At 49.8% G+C, this 24,406-nt stretch overlaps 1 protein-coding gene across 2 annotated transcripts in view; it reads left to right on the top strand.

Annotated features, from left to right (window-relative positions):
• The window catches only part of ASTN2 (astrotactin 2), a 592,122-nt gene that overhangs the window by 437,124 nt on the left and 130,592 nt on the right, over positions 1-24,406 (top strand). For both annotated transcript variants that reach the window (XM_043530271.1, XM_037879485.2), the window contains 2 exons: positions 5,053-5,186; positions 6,626-6,774. In XM_043530271.1, the coding sequence (XP_043386206.1) occupies positions 5,053-5,186; positions 6,626-6,774 (283 nt within the window). The remainder of the gene's footprint in view (positions 1-5,052; positions 5,187-6,625; positions 6,775-24,406) is intronic.

Below are 24,406 nucleotides of genomic sequence, written 5' to 3'. Positions count from 1 at the left end.
CAGCCGGCTGCTCCTCCATAAACAAATGTCAGCGAAATTGAATAGAGGCTGCTGTCAGGGCCGGGGGCCCATTGTTTCTCGTGTAACTCTGTTACTGCGCGTAGGTGCGCTCAGCCTAATGAGTGGAATTGAAGGACGCATCGATGGGCTAACCTCGTTTGTGTAAAGGTTGACACAAGGCAGATCAGGGCTCTGTACCTGCAGGATCGAATTAAAGTGTGTCGGGTTGCGGGGGAGGCGGGGGAGCATGTAGTTCCTGTAAACAACAAAAAAGAAATTAACTCTTGGATGGGGCTAAAGGGCACGGCCATGGTGGGTGAGATTACATCACTAGGTGGCCAGGGTATCCAGCAAGGAGCGAGCCCAGGCAAGGGGGAAAGAGCTGCAAAAGCACCGACCTCTGACTCTGTGGAAGCCTAGCTCATGCGTGTTCGTGATACCAGTGACCATGCACCCACTGCTGCACCATCCTCGGGGCAGTGTGAGTGCACGGCGACATCACGCAGACGGAGGATGTACGGGCATGTTGTGATGGTGCCAGGGTGTCTGGCATGGCAGGCGTGCGCCACACGGGTAGTGTGTAGGGGGAGAGTGCAAGGGGGCGGCAGCATTTGGGGTTGAGGTTGTGAGGCTTTCGGATGATGGTGTGACAGCAGCCTGGGCACGTGTTCGGATGGGTTGGCAGAGACAGCAAGGGCCATAGATGTGAAGAGTAACGGTATGAGAACAGTACAGGTAATGTGGTGGCAGCTCAGTGGGGGTGGCAGGTGGCAGTGTGGGGTGCGGGGGTCGCAGGAGGGTGGTGTGTGATGGGGGGTGGTAGTGTGTGGTGCGGGGATGGTAGGGTGCTGTGCGGGGGTGGCAGGAGGGTGGTGTGCAGTGAGGGGGTGGTAGGGAGCAGTGTGAGGTTCGGGGGTCGCAGGAGGGTGGTGTGCGGTGAGGGGGTGGCAGGCGGCAGTGTGCAGTGCGGGGGTGGTAGGGTGCCGTGCAGGGGTGGCCGGGGGTAGTGTGCAGTGCAGGGATGGTAGGGTGCGGTGCAGGGGTGGCCGGAGGCAGTGTGGGGTGCGGGGATGGCAGGAGGGCAGTGTGCAGTGAGGGGGTGGTTGGGGGCAGTGTGGGGTTCGGGGGTCGCAGGAGGGCAGTGTGGGAATGGTAGGGGGCAGTGGGGAGGGTGCGCAGGTGGCAGAAAGGCAGTGTGTAGTGCATAGGGTTGCCAACTTCCTAATCGCACAAAACCAAACACCCCTGCCCCGCCCCTTCCCTGAGGCCCTGACCCCACTCACCCCATCCCTCCTCCCTCCATCACTCACTCTCCCCCAACTTCACTAACTTTCACTGGGCTGGGACAAGGGGTGTGGGAGGGGGTGTGGGCTCTGGCTGGGGGGTGGGCTCTTGGGGTGGGGCCAGGGCTGAGTGGTGTGGGGTGCAGGGGGGGGCTCAGGGTTGGGACAGGTGGTTGGGGTGTGGGAGGGGGTGCGGGGTGCATGCTCTAGTCAGGTGGCGCTTACCTCAAGTGGCTGCGGGTCAGCGGCACAGCAGGGCTAAGCCAGGCTCCCTGTCTGCCAGCTCCAGCTCCACATGGCTCCTGGCGGAGGGGCCAGGGGGCTCTGCGCACTGCCCCACGCCCGCAGGCACCCCCGTCACAGCTTCCATTGCTCACGGTTCCCAGCCAAAGGGAGCTGCAGGCGCTGAGCTAAGGGGCGGGGGCATCGTGCGGCGCTTCTCTGATTGCCGGCCACTTAGGGGCTGCAGAGACGTGCCAGCTGCTTCCGGGAGCTGCGCGGAGCCAGGCAGGGAGCCTGTCTTAGCCCCACTTCTCTGCCAACCAGACTTTCAACGGCGCGGTCAACAGTGCCAACAGGAGCCGCCATGACCCTTTTTGACTGGGTATTCCGGTCGAAAACTGGACGCCTGGCAACCCTAGCGGTACGGGGGTGGCAGGAGGGCAGTGTAGGGTGCGGGGGTGGCAGGAGGGCAGTGTAGTCACTGAGAGGAAATCCGTTGCTTAGCAGACCTTGCTTTGGGCCCAGGTGACTTTCCTGGGCAGCCTGACACAGCTGTCTCTGCAGGCTCCCACCCCATAGGCGCTAGCGGACATTGAGCTCAGAGAGCTGGAAGCTATTTCCTATTGAGTGGCTCAGGTGTTTTCTCTCTCTTCGGCTCCACCTGGTGCTCTGCTCCGACACGCTGCACATGGCCCCGCTCACTCCAGCAAGCTCCCCGAGTCTCCCCTGTTGGCTGGAGATGTGGGGGGAGCCCGCATCCATGTGGGCCAGCAGGGAGCTGTAAACAGTGAGTCTATTGCAGGACACATAACATGGAGCAGGAGGAGCAGTTCAAAGGCCAAGGATGATCTAACGTCTTTCCTTCCCCATTCCTGGCCTGGCTGGAGAGTACTCTCAGCTCCATGCCCTTCGAATCCTCTTGGAAATCCAACCTTCTCTCTCTCTTAGGCTCCCTCATGCTTTTCTAAAATCCATGTGTCAGTTTCTCCTCTTCTTTCAAAACCATCAGGAAATCCCATCCAAGCTGTGGCCCCCATTTAGAAAGAATCATCCTGGGCAGCCACCTATGGCATCGTACCTAGGTCAGCAGTACAGCCCCCCACATCCCCCAGTTATGGAGTGGGCCTGATGTATTTTTGCTTATGTATTTTTCCTTTCCATTAATTCCTGGTCACATTAGTTATAGCAGACCCTCTGGGTAATGCAGAGGTTGAGAGATTATTATATGGTTGCAACATGGGACAGTTCATTCTCATGCATCTGATCTGTCTGTCTGTCTGTTCTAGACATTCTCTAATTGTCTAAAAATACCCTTTCCGCTTTTAGGCTTTTACTTAGGATCTAAAGAATAATGATGTATTTTCTCTCTCTTTTGCTCTCTTTCTCATCCCCTTCCCTCCCTCCCCCCTTTTATTTTTATTTTTTATTTTTATTTTTTGAGTAGGAAATATTTAATAAATGCCTGGAAGCAGAAATATTGCGGACTTGGGTGACTCAAGGCGCCTTGTTATAAAGGTGGTTGCGTGTTTGGGGAAATTGTCAAAATCCCAAACAATAGAGAGTAAAAAGAAAAGAAGGACTTGTGGCGCCTTAGAGACTAAGCAATTTATTTGAGCGTAAGCTTTCGTGAGCTACAGCTCACTTCATCAGATGCATTCGATGAAGTGAGCTGTAGCTCACGAAAGTTTATGCTCAAATAAATTGGTTAGTCTCTAAGGTGCCACAAGTCCTCATTTTCTTTTTGCGAATACAGACTAACACGGCTGCTACTCTGAAACAATAGAGTGAGACGTATGTCTCTATTTATACCCTTTTTCTCAATGGTTCGAGGAAGGTGTTTTTACTACAGTGTTGTGTTAAATACCAAATCTGCTGAAGCCATTCCTGTCCTCTCCAAGGGGTGATTTCAGTCTTTAAGGTGTAGCCCTTAAAGTTAGTCTTCTCACGTGGGCCTGGCAGCTGCGGTCAGGCACTTTTGGAGATTTGAAGGGGGTGAAGTAGTGCTGCTTTAAGTACTGGGGATTTGTCAGATCAGAGCTGGCTGGGGCGGGAAAGCCAAGAGAGCTGTTAGGTATATAGGGGACACTGCTCAGAAGTTTGGGGTCCAAAATGTAGGTCTTCTAATACCTTGGGAAAGGAGTTGCAAAAGCTAATAGAAGTAGATTTTAAAAAACAATTACAGTGAAGTCAGAGTTTCATTATTGCCATATCTCTTAGAAACCTAAACGGAGGCTGGAGCGCCTGGGTGCCAGGTGCTGTACGTTCACAGGAGACAGCCCCTGCCCCAAAGAGCTAACGGTCTAAGTAAAGGAGACCGACAAAGGAGGAGAGGAGCAACAGAGGTGAAGCAACTTAAGGTTACGCAGCCGGTGGGAGGGACTCCTGTCTCTATAACCCGGGTTTCCTGAGACCCAGTTACAGAGCTGAACCACTAGATCGGGGTACTGGTTTTGTTTTAAGCATTCCCCTGCGGTATTAGCAACTCAGCTCCAGCAGCCTGGGGTTAACGCGTGAGAACCAGGCAGTGAAACTGACCTGCTCTGTCTCTCTGTCCTAAGCCGAGTGAACAGCAAAAAGTGAACAATCATCAGGAATAGATTCTAAGGAAGTTAGATTTTTTTAAAAATGATTTCACCTTTACTAATCTAGGGCCAATCGTGCTGTCTGATCCATGAGGATCATCATTGCTCCTGAGGCTTATATTGTAGTATCAGTCCTCTGAGGCGGTGGCAACCGCAGTGAGAAGTTCTTGTCATGTTAATGGCAATGCATAGGTATTAATACTTTCCATTAGATGCACTCCCTAAAGTGCTTTTACAAACTCTTCTGGTTGTACCGACTAGGGTACCTAGTCCTGCAATTCTTACTCTTGTGAGTAATCCTTACTCAAGCAAGTAGCACCACTCACTTCAGTTGCACTGCTCATATGAGTCAGGAGTTTGTGAGTACAGCATGCATGATGGCCTCTGGGTGCTTTTTATTCAAGAGTCATTCTACTCACCTTTGAAATGCAGTCAGTTCTGGGGTGCAGCATAAGAAATATTAAAAGTTGGAAGTAAAGAACAGTAGTACATCCTACTGAAACTTCAGGTCAAGTTAAGGGAGCCCAGATTTGTTGGAATTGGGTTTATCCCTGTCCTTCTGCAATAAAGTCCCAGGGGACCACATGAGCCCTTTTACATCTCAAAAGACTCCCTTTGTGGTCGGTGCTGTACAGGTACATAAAGAGATACAGGCCCTGCTGGAAGAAGTGTACAGTCTAAACAATCAAGACCAAATCATTATCCCCCATTATCCCACAGACGTGGGAACTGAAGCACAGAGAGATTAAATGACTTTCCCAAGGACACATGGGAAGTCAGTGGCAGAGCTGGGAATTAAACCCAGGTCTCCTGAGTCCCATTGCATGCACAAGCCCCTACTTCATCCTTTCCAGATCTAATGACATTGACATTGATAATTGGGGCAGGGTAAGGACTAGGTGTTAGCTGATTTCCCTGAGCTTTCAACGTTTACATGTTTGTTTCTTTTTAATAAAACTTTCCAGGCCTTCAGGGGAGCCCTGATGAGCTCGTACTGGTGCTCAGGGAAAGGAGACGTTATCGAGGATTGGTGCCGATGTGACCTGAATGCCTTCGACGAGAATGGACTCCCAAACTGCAGTCCTCTCCCTCAGCCTGTGTATGTATCTCTTGGTGAATGACTTCCATGTTGTGGTGTGGTCAGCACATACTCAGTCCCCTTCTGGTTCTCTGAGTGGGGTTACAGTTTTGCCTACAGGTGCCTCCTGGCTCCTGCATTCAAACTCAGGTCCCCGGCCCAGTGCATCTTGCTGTGTGACTGAGGCCTTTCAGATATCCTGATGCTGCCTGCGGCCCTGGGAGGTTTCTTTGTTGTTTTTCATCACCTTATTAGTACAGCTTGTAGAATGGGATTTAAAACGGTGAAAGAAATGGAATTACAATGCAATTCATTGTGGCTTGTCAGAGTGAGAACAAATCAGGAGCAAACTGATGGGGAATTAGCTGAGACAGCAGGAAGAGAGACTGGCTCCAGCTCTCCACTAGGAAGAGAACATCGTTTTAGTAAGCCAGTACCCTCAGACGGCATTGATTTCCCATCCTGAGCTTAGCAAATACACTGGTACTCTCAGAGCCTAGTTGTTAATAGCCCTGCACCTTGTGTTGTCATTGACTACAGTCCTAAGGGGGCGCAAAGTCGGCATGATTCTGACCTGGTGGCACTTTATGCTCTTCTTTGCACTGGTGTCAGCGATGGTGATGGTGTCCTGCCATGTGTGCAAGTAGATGACTTCTCAAGAACCCTTCCAGTCCTACAATTCTATGATACAAGGCACATACCATGAAGAATCAGAGCCCTCTCCCTCCTCGCACATACACTCCCATTCTCTCTCACACACACACACGCTCTCTGACTCACCCTTTGTACATATCCATCCCGTTCTTTCTTTTGCTTACGCACATGCTCAGGCTCGCTCACAAGCCCTCTTGCACACACACACCCGTACACACTCTTGGACGTGCACACTCTTGCAGTCCTTCACTCCCATTCAGGCACAACCTGGGCTAGATTCTCTCTTCACTTATACCCCATCTGGGTATAAGCTGGGTAGCATGGAGACACACGGAGGGAAAGTTTGACCTTCTTGCTCTCCTCTTTCACTCTCTCGTGCTGCTTGATATCCGTTCTCCATAGGGTCACTGAGCTGATCTGAGATTGCAGGGACGTAGTTTTGAGGGTTTTAATGAGAAGGCAGAGAGCCCTTCAGGTGGGATGGGTTTGGCCACTCAGTCGGCGGTAGGTGCATAGCCCAGAGACGCTGATGCAGAAGGAGGTCACGAGGCCAAGGTTCTTCAGGGAGCAGGTGGAGGAGGGAACAGCATACAGCAGGATCTGACTCCACCTGGCTGAAAGTTTCCTTTTTTGTTTTTTTTCTCCCTCCCCTTCCTATTGTCTCCGTGTTTCTTGTGTTCATGTGTTTGTGTCTGAATGTGCGAGAGAGCCCATAGGCATATGTTCAGAAGCTGCTTTAACAGGCTGCCTTTCCTCAGAGTGCAAGCTGATCTCCAGGAGTTCTGCTTTGTTTGTGCCCTGCCCAGGTTGCGCTTATCCCCCAGCGTAGAGCCCTCCAGCACTGTGGTCTCTCTGGAGTGGCTGGACGTCCAGCCTGCGATCGGGACAAAGGTCTCCGATTACATCCTTCAGCACAAGAAGGTTGATGAGTACACGGACACTGACCTCTACATAGGTAGGTGAGGACAAAGGGCAGCAGCTCCGGAAGTGCCACAGCAATGTTAACTGATTCTGTGCCCGAGATTGCTGGCCACAGATGGGTCCGAGCTCTGTCCTCGGGATTTTGTTGGCTTTGTGCAGAAGGGTACGGAACACAGACACCAGCTGGAGTGTAGTGTCAAAGCTCCTGCACCGGGAGCGGCTGCTGAAGGCCTCTGTAGATTCTGTTACTTGGAAAAATTGGAGAAAAGTGTTTGGTAACTACAAAGAAGTTGTTTGCATTTCAAAAGTTTTGTAGCAACTGGGCAACCTACAAAACTGAGACCTCAGCTAGAGCTGTGCAAAGCTTCACTAACAGCACCTGAAACTCACCTGGTTTTGGAGTTTAGCTATAAACACAGAACGTGGACCGAGTCCCCTGAGGCTCGTCAATGTTTTGGCTGAGACTCAGAGCATGATTCAGGGGCCTGCAGGTCAAGGTGGAAGGATGTGAAACTTGTTGATGGGTCTGGATGAGTAATTAAAAATGATGTATTCTAAAATATAGCACCAAAGGTGTTGAAAGCTGCTGCTCAAGCTCTGCTCAGTGAGAAAACCAGGCAAAACTCAGTTCCTTATCTTGCAATTAATGGAGGATTTGGGGTTCATTTAACTATGAAAGTTCAAAGTCATGGTGCATGTGGGTTTTTCTCTCTCTCTATATATATATTACAGGTTCCTTCTTTGGAACATTGTGTTGCAAATCTCACAGGCTAGGGGGTTTACATGTGGGCGGGGTTGTTTACATTTGTTTTTCCTGGTGCTATCTGTCTCCCCATCCCATGCTCATTGCCGTGCTGTCTGAGCGCCTCCTAGAGGCTACACATGTCAGTGCTAGCAGGGACTAGGCTCCACCACTGTATGCATTACTAAACCATGCTCTGCAGAAGCCTGAGGAACGGGCCCGGCTGGTGGGCGTCTCTCTGAAGCGCTACCAGACAGATTGAGCCTCTCCATGAGGCCTGCCCAGATGTGCCCACAGCATCTGCGCTGGTGAGCGTAGCCCACCAGAGGCCTGCTGGTTCTGAGACCGTTCCCTCACTACTGCTCTCTCTTTGGTGCAGGTCAGCGCCCTCCGGATACTCTTGTGACCATGTAACACCTCGCTCCAGTCGCAGTCACTTTGACACACCTTTGTATCCAAATGGGTAGTACGGAGGTGTGTGTGCGCCAAGCCACAGGCTGGTGACTAGTAGAGGCTCCTCTTCAGAAAGCCTTTCCGTTGCTGTTGTTGCAGACTAAGCAGGAGCTGGCCATGCGCCTTTTCGGTGCAGGGCAGGATGCTGGCACCCGCACCAGGGTGGGGCAGGGGGACATTAAAGTGCCTCTGGCTGGCAATGAGCAGAAGACTCCTGATCATGACTGATGGAGGATGAGTCCTGGGAACCTGGGACTCTGAGTGTGTGATGATTCCGTCAGAGGCGCTGTCTCACTGTGATCATTCATAACCAATTCCTTCTCTCAGCTCGGCAGGGGCAAGCCAGGGAAATGCAGGCGAGAGAAGAATTTGGCTATTAGTGGTGGGTGGATTTTTGTGGGTTTATTCACTCTGTAACTTTCTGAGTACCTATAGGCTAAATTCTCTTCTGGTGTAAACTGGAGCAACCAAGGAAGCTGCACCAAATTATACCAGCAGGGATTTTTGGTCCCATCTGTTCTTCCTGTCAGATTTCTCTCTCAGGTATTTATATGGCCCCCATTACTAAGCATCTGTGCTACAGAGGCTAGATTTTCATTGTCAGGGGAAAGATCAGCGCATCCTTCTGAGGCCACTGATCATTTGCAGGGGCCTCCGCTATGGGCAGTCAGAACTGATGCCCCTCATTTGTTTACACCTCAGTGCCGGTCTCAAAGTAAGTTTCCCTCCCTCCCTGTCACTGACTTCGATTTCCAAAGCTATCCAATGCCGTTGCAATGCCTGGGTTACGGTTCCAGTTTCCAAGCATGGCAGGTTTGTTCTTTGCGTTGGAGGGGCACCCTCAGTGTGCAAAAGGAAAGCAACACGGTAAAGGAAGCACTGTGTTTTGGATGGAGATTCCAGATTGCTCACACATTTGTCAGGTGAGGCCAGACGAGGGAAACATGGGGTTTCTTCTCTGATGTGGCTGGACCTCCGTGTGACAGCTGCAGCAGGAAATACAGATTATTGTTATTATTTTCTTTTCTTTTTGCCATGTGTTTGACATGCAAAGAAAATCACTCCCGAGAGCCGCATGCCCCTCACTCTGAACACACAAAAACTGAAACAACGAACAGACGTTAAAAATAAATAAATAAAGAGCAAACCCCAAAGTTCTCTCTTCCCTCAGTCGTTTGTATCCAAATGTTCCCTCCTTCTTTCTCAAGCCTGTGGAGCTACTAATTTTAGATGCCTTGATTTTTGGACGTCCAACTGGAGACACCAAGGGGCCTAATTTTTCCAAGGCACTGAGCTCCTCTGGTCCCGTTGACTTCATTTGGACGTGTGGGTGCCCAGCTACTCGGAGAACGAGCCCCTGAGTGCCTCCAGGTGAGTATCTCTCTCTTTCTCTTGCTTTCTCATACTGCTGCCCGTCACCAGTCTCTGTGTGACTTTTGCATAAAATCAATAGCAAAAACCTAAAAACAGGAGCCCCCTGGAAAAGCTATGCCTCCATTTTGGGGCAAGTTGAGGTTTTCCACTCTTCTTCTCTCAGTAGGGCAGCTGGCCATTCCCCCTCCCCCAGAGAGACAGCAGGGTCATTCTGGCAGCACAGCCATACCATCCAAAAACCAGCTATGGTCTTGATGCTGCTGGAGTTTATTCCTGAGAACTCCAGGTCTTAAGAGTGGGAAGATAATCCATATTTTTTAAAGAAAAATTAGAGTTATAACCTCCTAATATTGTGATTCCTGGCAATGCCCTCTGCTAGCACTGTGCCAACCCACCCTCTGGCTGCATGGCAGGATTTGCTCCTGTATGGCATCTGGCCCTCTGCCTGTCCCCCAAAGGCTCCAGCGTCTAATCTCGACAAAACCCTTGGCCTCCTGTTCTGCTGGCAAGTGGAAGAAGCCCTTTTCCTGAGCCAAAAATAATTTTATCCTCTTCTTCATCCAGGAGCAGGGTCAGGAGCCAGCCCTGCTTTTTCTTTGTCTCGGTGTGCAGGACAGAGGTGCTGGGGAGCGAGGGTGAGAGAAATGAAGGCCTCTCGGGGAATACCTGCCCATCCAACTCCCTGGCTAAATACACTTTTAAAGGCTTATTACTGGTGCTTAGAAAAATACAGCCCTCAAAACCTTGGATGTTACCAGGACTCTTCTCAAGGTGAATTTGTGTGCGAAGCAAACCATACTTTCAACACCGTGCAACGGCGAGAGAGCGGCTATCCACTCAGCAGCCAGAAAAGAAGAAGGAACAATCGCATCCCGAACTGTTCCTTAAAGTTTGTGGAAATTACTCACAACTCCATGTGCGTGACAACTTGGCAGATGAGGGATGCTCTTTGTTCGAACATGAGCTGTTCGAAGGGGGAGAGCGCGCGCGAGTGAGCGCGCACACTGGCGGGGCTGCTAGCAGATTATGTCATAGACAAAGCAGGCTCTGCACTTAAAAAAAAGAGAGAGAAAATGTGTTTTACAGAGTGAGGTACAAACCAAAATGTCTGTGAACATCTGGAACTAATATTAGGTTTGGAAAATGTTTTCTGTGACTTCAAAACTCCTCTGGAGGAAGGAGTGTAAAGTTAAGAACCTCCGAAGGGGGAAGAAGAGCAGAGCAGCAAGAACCCTGTGCTACGTACTTTTCATTTCTTTATTCTGGTTCCACTTCAGTCCGAATCCCCATCTGGTTCAGACTAGGGCTCCAGGTTATTATTATCGTTCGTTGTTATTACAGTAGTTCATAGAGGCCACAACTGATATGGGGGTCTCATTGTGCCAGGTGCTGTACATAATGAGGGACAGTCCCTGCCCCAAATGACTTGCAGTCCAACTAGGCAAGGCAGACAAAATATGGGTGGAAAGGAAGGACTGTTGCCTCCCTTTTAGAGATGGAGAATTGCGGTTCTGAGAGATCACAGCTGGGATTGCCAATCTAGTCCCCTGTTACTGCAGGCAATTCTGTCATATAATCTTGTTCAGAAATGTATCATGCTCCATTTTAAAAGTAGATAGGCTCTTTGCCCCCCTCCTACTCCTGATGGGAGGCTGTTACAGAGCCTCACTTCTCTGATGGTTAGATCTCCTCTTCTGATCTCCATCCTCAATATATTCAAGTCCAGGTGTACCCCCATCGGTTCCTGTGCCATTAGATGTGGTCTCCCTGAGCTGCTTTAGAAGATCCCATGCATAGTGATGTCCCCCAGGTCCCACAGCAGCCTGTGGCAGAACCAGGCGCCCCAGAGTTTCAGTCCAGGACAAGACCATCCTTCTTCCCAATCCCTGTATACGATGTATATCGTGGTAGTGCCTGGACACCTCAGTCAGGATCAGCACCCTGTTTATACTAGACACTGGGCAAGCACTTGGAAACAACATTTCCTCCCACCCCACCCCACCCCCCCAAGTTTACAATCTAAGAAGGGGTGAATGGTGCAATTGCCCCCGTGCACAGGGGCCAGTGCAGGTCCATGTACCAGTTAGGTCCCACCTAAGTCCTCAATCTAGGGGAGACGTGGGTGCTTAGGCCGTTTGCAGGTCCTCTCCACAGAGGTGAATTTCACCGTGAAGAAGGTTCTTCTCACTCACCCTACCACAGTTCAGAGATGCAGGGACAGGAGACCAGTGGGGTAGCTTGGGTTTGTAAATGGCGCTGGTGCTGGTGGACGGGGTCAGGCTGGCTGCCCTGGAGAGTGATGAGCCCTCTGATTCTCTGCACAACAGGTGTGGCACGGGCAGTGGTGAGGTATCCTTACCACTTATCCCAAACAGGGCAACCCCTTCAATGGACGAGGGACATTCAGTCTCCAGGCCAATTCAGTGCTAACCAAGGGGCCTCCTTTCCCATCTCGTGTAGGCCACAAACAGCCAGAAGATGGTAACAGTCTTCAGTCCCACATCTCTCGTATCTCTCTCCAGGATGGAAGCTCTGTAGTTTGTCCAGGTCGGGTACAGAAGCCTGACCTGCAGATTGCAGCCCTGCAATCTACTGTGTAAAAGGAGAACCTGACAGTCACTCTGGCCATGAGCCGGAGTGTTCAGTCCAGAAAGCTCGGGGAAAGGCTCCAGAGCCCACTGACAATCCTGAGCCATCCAGGGTACGTCCACACAGCCAAAAAAAACCAACCCATGGCAGCTAGTCTCAGAGCCCAGGTCAACTGACTTGGGTTCGTGGTGTAGAGCTAAAAACAGAGCAGACATTTGGGGCTCTCCTGCCTGTGAAGGGGGAGGATCTTGCAGCCCGGCCTCCAGCCCGAGCCCGAACATCTACTCTGCTATTTTTAGACCTGCAGCGTGAGCCCCATGAACCCAAGTCAGTTGACCCGGACTCTGAGGGTTGCTGCCATTGCTCTTTTTTTGCTGTTGTAGATCTACCTCTCGACTCCTTTTCTCAGGCGCTTGTTTTTAATCTGGGTGAATGGACTCACCAGATCCTGTGTCCATCTTCCAGGTCAGGCCTGGGCACTGTAGCAGTCTAGGGAGTGAGATGCCAGGCTTTGAATGCCCACGTGATATCCCATCCCAATCTGAAGAACCACAAATAAGGCCCCTCTTGTGCTGGGGAACCCTGACGTCTCCCACACAGTTGGAGCAGTTTCCTGCCTTCATATTGTTAGTTGTATCGCAGTCGCACCTAGGAGCTCCGATTGTGGACCAGGGCCCATTGTGCTAGGTGCTGTACAAAACAGAACAAAAAGATAGCGAGAGTTGGAAACTTTTGGATTCTTTTTCAATTGGTATGGGTGGGTGAGTCCTTGTAAACCTCCCCCACACACGCTTCCTGCTGCTGGAGCTACTGTCCCACTACAGGACTTTGTACATGCTTGATAGTTCATGCACCTCCCCTCGAAATCAGTCCCTCCATGAAACTGCTGCCCCATGTCAGCCTGTCTGTGACTGAAGGCTTCTGTCCCTGTAGCTGCTGTCCCTGTAGCTGCTGTCCTGGCATCAAACTGTTAGTCCTTGTGACTCGTCTCCTTTGCAAACAGGCTGTTCAGTGCTGAGGCTTTCAGAGCTCTGTGGCAGTATAGCATCAGTGCATTACACACCTCCATGCCAAGTAACGCCAGCCCCTGGAAGAATGAGAGTTCAGCATTGTGATCTCCTCAGAGGAGGAGAAAGGAACAACCCTTTGGCTGCATGCTCCCTGAGTGACACATGGGTCAGAGAGAAGAAAAGCCTCCTTGTTAACCAGCCCCTGTGTAGGAATAAAGGGGATGATTAAATGTAATGTCACTAATCCCATCTCCTGTTTACCTCATCGGGGGAGGACGTTTGGGTGGATTTTTAGGGCCTCAGATAAAAATAGCCACATTAGTAAAGGGTTTAAAAATAAAATAACAAAATGTACTTGTGATGCTGGCAGACCAAGAGCCAGCTCACGCTAAGATCCCCAGGTCTCCACACAACACTGACAAATGCGTAGCTGGAACCAGTCTGGCTTACCTGTGTGTTAGTATTGTTAAGGCAGGCATTAGAATGATAAGAGTGTGGGTAGTATGTAGACTGTATGGAACACTTGTGATTTCCTGCCTGCATTAATCTCACTCATAACCTCTGTAGCCCATATTTTACGGTATATTTGAGTGTTTTTGCATTGTAAGCCTCTGTAACCACATATAACACCAGACAGAAGAGAAACATTATCTAAGTGTGAAATGCTGGTCTCCAACACAAGGTGTGGTGTCCAGCCCGACAAGGAAGGCCCGTCAACCTCACGCGGTCTAGAGTGAAACATTAAAAGGGACCAAAGATTTTGTTGTTTACCCCCCTATGCTACTTGAACTTGAGACTTGCAAGGGAATTCCTGCCATCAGCTGAGTTTGCAACTCAAAGCAGAAGGGGAGAAGGGAATAAAAAACCCTAACCAATACAAGATCATCCTTCCTCCTAATCCCTGTATACTATGTACTATAAATTAGGGCTCAGTTAGGGCTGGAGTACTGTGTCCAGTTCTGAATGCCACATTTCAGGAAAGTCCAGAGAAGAGCAACAAAACTGATTAAAGATCTAGAAAACATGACCTATGAGGGAAGATAGAAAAAAACTGGGTTTGATTAGTCTGGAAAGGAGAAGACAGAGAGGGGGCAGGATGACAGATTTCAAGTACATAAAAGGTTGTTACAAGCAGGAGGGAGAAAAATTGTTCTCTTTAACCTCTGAAGACAGGACAAGAAGCAATGAGCTTAAATTGCAGCAAGGGAGGTTTAGGTTGGATGTAAGGAAAAACTTCCTGTCTGGGTGGTTAAGCACTGGAATAAATTGCCGAGGGAGGTTGTAGAATCTCCATCATTGGAGATTTTTAAGAATAGGTTAGACAAACACCTGTCAAAGATGGTCTAGATAATATTTAGTCCTGCCATGAGTGCAGGGGACTGGACTAGATGACCTCTCGAGGTCCCTTCCAGTCCTGTGATTCTATGTACATCGTGGTAGTGCTTGGACACCTCAGTCTGGATCAAGGCCCTGTTTATACTAGACACTGGGCAAGCACATGGGAACAGCATTTCTTCCCCGCCGCCCCAAGTTTACAGTCTAAGAAGGGGTGAATGGTGCAATTGCCCCCATGCACAGGGGCAGTGCAGGTCCATGTACCAGTTAAGTCCCACCTAAGCCCTCAATCTAGGGCAGTTGTGGGTGCTTAGGCCTTTTGCAGGTCCTCTCCACAGGGGTGAATTTCACCATGAAGAAGGTTCTCCTCACTCCCCCAACCACAGTTCAGCGATGTAGGGACAGGAGACCAGCGGGGTGGCTTGGGTTTGTAAATGGCCCTAGTGCTGGTGGACAGGAGGATGAACTGTATGTTTATGCTACTTGGACACTGGGGTGGGGTGGGGGGGGGGCAAAGATTACTAGGCATAAGCAAAAGATCCCTAATGTTTAGCCTGGGGTAGCCCTAAAGGACATCTAGAGCTTGCTTACCATTGAAGCTTCTGTTCCTTTTTGAAACCTAAGGCTGTAACTTGTTTGTGTGTGTTATGTTTTCCTGCTTTAACCTTGTGGATGATTCTTGTTCCTTTTCATAGTTAAAAAATTGTAGTTAATTTATTATTGGGTTGGCTACAAGCGTTGTTTTTAGTATAGAATCTATGATGCAATGGACGTGAGTAAGTGACTGGTTCTCTGGGACTGGGAGTAACCTGAATATTGCCGTGATACTTGGTGTAAGGGATCATCTGTCACAAAGGTAGGCTCACCTGGGTGGCAAGACAGATCGGAGTACACAATAGGACTGTCTGTAACTCCATATTAAGGCTGTTATAGCACTTGAGGAGTTTATACTTGATACTTGGTTGGTGAAATCTAAATGCAGAACACACAACCAATTTGGGGTTGGTGCCCTGGTTTTGAGTAGTCTGCCCTGAGGCTGGTACTCATGCCCTTGGGCACTGTAGGGCAGCCTGACACTGTTTATAACACACACACTGCAGGCCAGAGAATGGGGGTTGCTGTTCTGTGGCTGTTGTGTTGGGATGTGGAGGGTCACGGCCGTGTCGCTGTGCGTTGGCGGGCATGGGTGTTGTTGTGTTGCTGTGCGTTGGCCGGCATGGGTGGTGTTGTGTTGCTGTGCTTTGGCAGATGTGGGGGTTGTGTTGCTATACGTTGGCGGGTGTAGGGGTTGTTGTTGCACTACCGTGTGCTGGCAGGCGGGTGTGCGTGTTGTGTTGCTGTGAGCAGGCATGAGGGTTGTTGTGTTACTGTGCTGGCAGGCGTGGGTGTTGTGTTGCTGTGCAGGATGGGGGTGGTTGTTGCGTTACTGGGTGGTGGTGGGCATTCTTTCACATCCTACCTTCCTGGGCAGTTTGGTTTTGGCTCCTGCCATCATCTCCGAGCGCCCTCACAGCCCTGGCCTGCCAGTGACCATGAATATACCAACAACAATTGGTGCATCCTCACAGCAGTGCCCAGCGTTGGCCAGCTGGGACTCGCACCATGGGAACATCCACCAAATAGTGTCCTGCCAAGAATAAGGAACACTCCCCCAGCATGAGCTTCCTCACAGTAGTGTCCCCTACGCTTGCCAGGTAGTATCTAGCTGGGTGAGCTTCCTCACAGCAGTGTCGTGCCAATGACAAACAGGAAAACAGCTCTGGGAGCTTTCCTTGCTGGGAGTAGCTGCCAGCTAACAAAGAGCAGAGACCTCCTGCTGGCCACGGCCTCTCCCTTTCAGCATTTGCCAGGCGTCCCTTGGCCTCCTCACAGCAGTCTTCTGCTATGTCTATAGGTATGTCTACACTGCAATAAAACACTTTTGTCTGGCCCATTTCAGCTGACCTGGGTCTGCGGGACTCGGGCTGCAGGGCTGTACAACTGCAGTGAGTTTGGGACCATGTACACGGCACATTTAAAGCCCCACGAGCCCGAGCCAGCTGACCTGAGCCAGCTGTGGGTGTTTTATTACAGTGCAGACATACCCTCAATGTCCTGAACCACAAGCCCAGCAGAACATGAGCAGGAAACTCCTACTTCTGGATCATCACCTCTGGGCAATCTAACCCTAGGGACAGTCCCCTTTCTGGAAGCTAGGTGGAGATCCCCCAGTCCTGGAACAGTCTGAATCCACTGTTTCTTCAGCTCCGGACTCTGCGATTGGGTTAAGTTTGACCTATCTCTCTCTCACACACACACACACACACACACACACACATGGTGCCTCAGTCCAGAACACACACACACACACACACACACCCGGGGCCTCAGTCCAGAAATGTGGGTGCTGTGTTCTGTGATCTAATCTACTCATTACAAATCACCCAGGTTACAGTAAGTCAGATAAAGCTTGTCCTTGAGGCACTGAGTAAATAGAGGCTGAGGGCGCTTACACAGTCTTATTTCTCTCTCACGGTTCCCCCCCCCCTTTAAATGATTGGTGGCCGCATCCCCTGAGGCAGGAGAGCGGGTTTGTCAGTGTCAGTATAAGGAACAGGAGCAGCAGCAGGAGCAGATTGAATTGTGGGCAGGATGCCGAATGGCACAAACCTCCTATCAGGCTCACGTGGATCCAGAGGAGGCTGTGTCAAGCTAAGGCAGAATAAATGGGGCCTCTCCAGGAAAGAGCTTCCCTTTTGCATGGTGATCCTCCACCAGTGAAGCTTAATAGCCCTCCTGCAGTTGTCATGGGTGGAGTCCCCGGGCATCTGCAAAGGGGTGATGAGAGGGGTCTGGTGCACATGCACTCATCTAAGAGGGGTAATGATGCCTTGCGCTTTGAAAGCTCCATAGGAGGAGAGGTTAAAAAGATGGAGACAGGTCAGCTTAGAAAAGAGACAGCCAGTGGGGGATATGAAAGAGGTCTCTAGAATCATGAATTTCGTGGAGAAAGTGACTAGAGAAGTGTTATTTATCCCTTCGCATAACACAAGAACTCGGGGTCACCAAGTGAAATTAATAGGCAGCAGGTTTAAAACAATCATAAGGATGTACTTCTTCATACAGTGCACAGTCAACCTGTGGAACTCATTGCCAGGGGACACTGTGAAGGCCAAAAGTATAACGGGGTTCAAAAAAGAATGCGATAAGTACATGGAGGATAGCTCCATCAATGACTGTTAGCCAAAATGGGCAGGGACGCAATCCCATGCTCAGATTGTCCCCAAACCTCCAACTCCCAGAAGCTGGGCCTGGATGACAGGGATGAATCACTCAGAATTGCCCTGTTCTGTTCATTCCCTCTGAAGCACCTGGCATTGGCCACTGTTAGTGACAGGATACTAGGCTGGACCATTGGTCTGACCCAGTCTGGCCGTTCTTATGCTTTTACGTGCCACAGGAAGAGCTCAAAGCACTTTACAGACATTCATAAATCAATCCTCAGCACCTGGGAGGTAGGGAAGTATTATCCCTGTTTTACGGATGGAGACTTGTTAATTGATCTCCTCCCCTCCCCAGTCATGAAGAGCAGACATGCATGTGGACTCATCCCATCAGCCTGAACTCTGTGGGAAGGGAATAAAAATCCTTGACAAGAAGAAATTGTATTTCTGTGCTGCTTGGACTTTAGGAGGGCCATGTCTCTAAGCATAAGCAAGGGATCCCCAGCTGCTTAGCATGGGTTAGTCCTAGAGGACATATAGTGCTTGCATATTACAGCAGCCTCTATAACCTTTTGGAACTTAAGACTGTGATTCATTTGTGTGTGTATATTTATCTGCTTTAATCTTGCCCTCCTAAAGTCCAAGCAGTTAACACACACTTTTGTCCTCTGATGTTCCACAATGGTTTGCCTGGTGTCTATGGGCCGCCTTTTTTTTGGGCAGAGGATAACACCTCCTGTGGTAAACTACCATTTCACACTTGGTAATGCTTCTCCCGGACCATGGGGGTTTACAGTTTCAGAGCAATCACTTTTACATTTACAGAGCAAACACTTAAATATTACTTTATGGCATGGGATAGAGATATTATAAGTGAGATTAGTGCAGGCAAGCAGCTCACAAGCATTTCATAAAGTCTAAACACCAAAACCTAATACCTGTTTTAACAATTTTAATACACAGTTGAGCCAGACCGGTTTCCCGATATGCATTTGTCAGTGTTCAGTTGAGGCGTAGGGGCCTTGGCATGAGAGGGCACCTGGTCTGCCAGCATCACACAGGCCCTCAGCAATATTCATTGGTTTTTTTGAGGGGGGCGGGGGGGCGTAAAAAGCTGGTGCCCATGTAGAGGGCTCAGTTCACACCTGATCTGCAACAACTCAAACCCTGGCCGAGGACCTTAGCTAGCAAAGCCCAAGCAGTGATGATGGGGAGGAGCTAACAGGTGAGAGGAGCATCTGGGGTCCTTCCCCTGGGGACTTGGGATACATCAGGTGCGATCCCCTGCATTCACGAGACATTGAAAGTATTTTGAAACAAAGCCTCTAGATTGTGGTTTAAAGCCACATCCAATGCTGGAGGGCGGCGAGCCGGAGTCCCAAGGGAAGTGCAGGCTGGATCAAACTAAATTCCTCCCGGGGAGGAAGACCGAGAAGCAGCTCCACCACCGCATGAGACAGTGCAGCATGCAATGCTATTGGTGCCTTCCCATGCTGGCTCATGCCACCCTCATCCTGTCCCTCCCAGCTTCTCTGGCTCCAGTGGTAGAGCCAGCAGTGTGTTATCTCCGGCTGCATTGAGCTGGTCCCCAGATGCAGGTAAATGGAGGAGGCTCCTTGGTCACCAGCTTTTTATGCCCCCCCCCCTCCCCCCAGAATTAAACGTGGGCTTTACGTAGTGATTTTGTACTAAAACCAGGCTGGCTGCAGGCTCTCAATAGATCGGTCGATCGGATTTGTTATAAATTTACCTGCTGCTACTGTCCTCCGGTGACCCTTTGGTCTCCTGTTAGAGAACAGGCTTGTAGCTGCCGTAGGATTCTTTCGCCTTAGCACGGTTAGGAGAATGTGATGGCACTTGTGTCATCAAGCCTGCAGGCTGGGATTCTCAGTGGATGGGTGCACTCCCCAGGGCAAGGTTGTGCTGACACAGGATTGCTGTGAAGGGGATATTCCTTAGCACGTGCAATGAAGACTCCAAGTCCCTTTGCACTGGATCTTTTTGTGCGGGTACATGTGTATGACAAGCCTGCCTGGGTAGCTGGGAGGAATTCCAGAGCATCAGGTGAAGTTTACACCTGGTTTTGCCTTACTATGGCAGTCCTGCTGTGCACATTGGAAGGTGCCCCCTTCTGCTTAGAAGATAGGCATTCGACATCATAGCTCCCCATTATTATTTTTATTAAGGTAACACTTAGAGGTCCCAGTTAAGACTGGGGCTCTGTTGTGTTAGGCATTGTACTCAGCACAGTAAGAGACAGCCTCTGCCCTGAAGAGCTTGCAACCCAAATAGACAAAACAGAGTAAAGGGCAGGGAGGAGCAGAGGGAGGGACGGGACTTGTCTAAGGTCACGCAGCAAGTCAGTGACAGAGCTGGGAATAGAACCCTCAGGCCAGGAGCAGGGGGGTCCTGATTTTAACAGTTTGCACAGGGTCAATCCAGCCTTCTTTTGTGCTGACCCCGCCCAGCTGACATCAGCCGGGTTGTGTCCACGTGAGTAGGAGAAGACCTTGGCTCATCGATTGAAGGCGGTATGTTGGGCAGTAGACCAGGAGCAGTCAGGATTATTTGAGGAGAGTGAGGTCCCAGCTTTGTTGCAAACTTTTGGCAGAAAGTACAGGATTGAAGCCTTAAAATTCCACCTCTCCTCTAGAATGCCATGTCCTACAAGGGGGCGTCCATTGAAAAACACCGGCTCTTGTAAAGAAAGGTGTTTGCCTTCATGCTGGACATGGAAAGCTTCCTTTTTGGTCGGTTCACAAGGTACATTTTCAGTTGCGATTTTGAGAGGATCTTACTTGAATCGTATTTACAGCAGTTTTGGTGTGCTCATTGTGAATCATTTTAAAACATCGTCACTGCTTGGCTATGTAAATATAATTATGGTGACCACCATTTTCCAGCAAAACATCTTCTTCGTGAATGCTGTGCAACTGGTATTATATGAACATCTGTTTATGGACGTGAAGGAATAAAGATATAGCCAGAGTGAACGCAGTGAAGGTCACAAAGGGATTAGAAGTTGTCCCTATTTAATGATACCGACCTCCATTGTAAAGTGCCTTGAGCTCTATGGCTTTATTAATATCTATATTTCTCTCTCTCTTTCTCAAAGAGCTAACAATTAATAATTTAAGTACTGTCTTTTTTACAGTCTTGGCCTGTAATCACAGCTGTGTGCAGCTCGGACTCCTGGCTGGTTCTGGTCAATAGGCTGGGGTCTTTTTTTTCTGGTTAGGAATGGAAGAAAATACTGTTGGCCTTTATTGGTTTTAAGGAAGTTGTTTGTATGGTGCACCAAGGTTCTGCTTGTCTTCCTTATCATGGTGCTGTTGGAGAGCTTGTCTCAGAGGAGACTGCCGTAGGTGATAAAATCTGATAAAATCTAGGAGGTTTAGACTTCACAGTCCGGGAGTTATATGTAACTGTTTCATGGAGAGTCTGGCTGTCGTGACCTCTCTTAGGAAGTCTTTGAACATCACTGGAGTAGAGGAAGACTGGTGGCTCTGGGGAATGGGTGTTGGAATATCGAGCCTTCTACCTCGGGTCAGTACCGAGCAAATGTTATGTTACCATTTGCTAGCTTCTTGTGGCTTACATGAAATAGGCCTCCATCCACTTCCTAGTTGGCAGCTATGCACATGACATAAAACACCATCCCAGTGAGCACTGACTGGCACCCTTGTAGATAGTGTCAGTAGAGAGGCCAAGAACTGAATGGAACCTGAACTACCCATCTCCAACACAAAGCGAGTCCGTCCAGGCTTAGGTTAGTGTGTGTAAATTAGCACAGCTGCTGCCTCTGTTGTATCCATCGCATGGAGAAATAGAAGACTTCAGTTCCCCAGGCGCCTTACCTGAGCACTAACACACTTAGATGTTGGCTTGTATAAAAAAAAAAATCAAAAACAAAGGGAAGTCTTTGAAAAAAAGGTCAAATTTTTGGAAGAAGCTTTCTGGAAGGTGTTATGAAATAATACCTAGCAAGTAGTTAATTCTGGGGGTTGCATTCATTTGGGGAGCACTGATTTTCTCCCACTGGGATAGCTGTAGTTGTTTCTACCTACCAATGTCATTTTTGAATCCTAGAAAGCAAGAAGGAAGAGGAGATTCTTGGCCAATGTTGAACCACGTGCCTCAGCATTTCATTGAATCATGTTTCCGTGGGGCAGTTCCAGTTCATTATCTTGTAGGAAGGCCTTTGGGACAGAACTGGGATTAGGGCATCACCTCCAATCCTCCCAAATGGTTCTGTAGTTTGAGAAGTAGGAAAATCCATCAATACGCTTCTGAAATAGGGAACTGAAAAGTATGCTGAATGGGACAGAGCCAAGGGAATGTCATCCACGTCAAGGTATATTGTTAATCAAAGGCTTTGTATGGCCTGTTCAGATCACACTGGCTCTTACTGAAGACAAGGATAGTGGGTAAAACGGCAGCTGTAGGATGTTCCCTCCTCGCCAAAACGACTCTGAACTTACTACAATGGAGGTTAATGAGGTCACACATAGCGTTTTGTCCAGGTTTATAAAACCATCCCCTAGAATAAAGGTCTGGAGTAGTGAGGTCCCAGAGTTGTCTAGAGTGAAGGCTGCTCCTGGAATTTGGACGGAGTGATTGTAGCATATGAATGCAGGTCAGTAGTCATCTATATAAAACCCTTTATGGACCAGTCTTTATGGAAAGACACTGTTCTGGACAGTAAAATGATATGGTTGGAAACTACCCGGGGGGGGGCAGATTTTCAAATTAGCTCACCTCCCATTGAGGTACTCAAAGATGTGCCCACAGTTTTGAAAGTGCTAAGTTCATTGGGTGCATGTCGGGATCTTGGCTCCTGTGAAAATCTGACCCCACTGAGTGCTTGGAAATGCGCCCTGAGCTCTTCAGAAAATCCATCCCTTAGAGCACAGTTAGGTGCATATGGCCCCGATCCAGCAAAGAACTCAAGCATATGAATAACTTTAAACACATGAGTAGTCCCTTTGGAGTCAACCATGCTACTCATTTGCTTGACAGTACGCACATGCTAGACTGCTTTGCTGGACTGAGGCCATGGTGAGGCTTGTACATGTTCCTTGGAAGCATCTGGTCTTAGCCACTGCTGTGGGAATGGTGCTGAAGTTGGTGGATTTTTGGTACTAAGGTTATCCTTGTATCCTTGCTTTAGAGTCTTTTGCAAGGCTATTGGGCATGACTATGTCTTGGATTATTTCCAGGGATGGGAAAAGAATGCATCAAAAAGGAAAGTACCTGGCCCCTGTCCACCGCTCTGGCTGCGTACAGAGGTTATAAAAGGGCTGCCCCAGCCTGGTGAAGAATTCCTTTGGCACAGAAATTGCATAGAGCTGGCATACGCTGACTGACCTCTGAGCCTCCAGCATAGGAGGCATGCTGGGGGCAAAGCCAGAGGCAGGAAGGAGAGTAGCCATAGTGCTGAGCGTTACAGCTCTCCTGGGCTGTGGAGCTGTCCCTTGGTAGCTGCAGCGAGACCATGGTAGTAAAGCAGTGCAGCCCTTGGGGCTGCTCTAATGTACACCAGGGCCTGCTCTGGCCCCTGGGCACAGACAGGATCTGGGTGCTGCAAAGCTGTCTTAAAGTCCCCTTTGCCCCTGCTCCTCCTGAGCTGTACCCTGTGTGTTGCCTCTGCCCAAAAGCAGAACTCAAAATCTCTCTTCCCCCCTCCCCACCCCATATACTAAGACAGTGTGCTGCCCCCCCATCGAACCATGGCTCCAGGCACTGCCCTGCATCTGCCCTTTCCATCACTTTTTCTTTCGGGGAAGCGGGTACTGAGAGTTAGAGGCACTTGCCAATTAAAATAGCTACTCCTCTGTCACAGTTCACATGATACGGGAGTAGGAGAGATCCCCCCGCTCCCCGGTGGCCCCTCCCCAGTTTGTTCAGCTTGCTGTGGAGGAAGATCTGGTTCTTGCAAGGAGGCTGCGTCACATTTCATGCTGTTTAGACAGGCTAAACCTTTCCTCCTTGTAATTGGGTGATTGAGTCCGTGTGCTTTCCCAGATATTAATCTGGGGGCCCTGGGGGGCGGTCAGATTAGGTTATGGAGACATAATAGGAAATACTGCTGGGGCAAGTTTGGGTTATGGGGGATGAATGGATATTCTGTAGCATTCCCCTGATGCCTTTCCCTGTCAGGGGGCCTGCACTGTGGGGTCAGAGAGGGGTCTTTCCACAAAATCAAACTGGTTTTGACCTTTGCTGGGAGAACCTCTCCCTGGTCCCGTTCAGCTCATGTAACTGTGCCCTTCCAGAACATCTAACTATGATCTCTTCCTTGGGACTGACTCACTCCCCTCCCCTTGGTGCAGAGGAGAGGGGTTAGTTGCCTGGCTTTCTATTTCAAACAGGCATCACATCACCAGCCCCACTTCGATAGAGAATGCCCAGGGGCCTCCTACACTGGGGCAGCATTGCTCAGAGAGAGAAAGCTATGAAAATCTCCCCTTGCAAGCAAGCCCCTGCCTTGCCCAGTTCCCCCCAGCTTGGGCGGGTTTGTGTGCTCCAGAGGGGTTGGCAAGGACAGGGATAAAAGGAAGGAATATATTTCTCTTTTTCATCGGGAACAAGCGTCTCTCTGCCTACAAACCTCCAGCTTGCCAGCCCACAGGTGCTTCCAGGCCCCAATTCAGGACAGCATTTAACCTCATATTTAAGTCCCACTGTGGTGGGTTGCTCACCCCACACCAGCCGCTGAAGGGTTGGCTGCACCTGGAGGAGGAGCCAGGGAGCAGTGAGGACTCCTTAAAGGATGAAGCTCAGCTGGATGGGAACAGGCAGGGCTGGTATAAAGCCAGGTAGCTGAGGGCAGAGAGGGGCTGCAGGAAGTTCTGCAGACGCTCTTTTTGAGGCTAGGAGGAGCGGAGGCTTGGCCCAGAAGGCAATGTGGGCGAAGAAGGAGTCGGAGCCTGAGAGAGGCAACGTAGGAATCAGGCCAGG

The sequence above is a fragment of the Chelonia mydas genome, chromosome 16 (assembly GCF_015237465.2).
Source record: "Chelonia mydas isolate rCheMyd1 chromosome 16, rCheMyd1.pri.v2, whole genome shotgun sequence".
Classification (NCBI taxonomy): Eukaryota; Metazoa; Chordata; order Testudines; family Cheloniidae; genus Chelonia; species Chelonia mydas.
The sequence above is the reverse complement of the archived record's forward strand: the minus strand, read 5'-3'. Positions and strand labels throughout refer to the sequence as shown.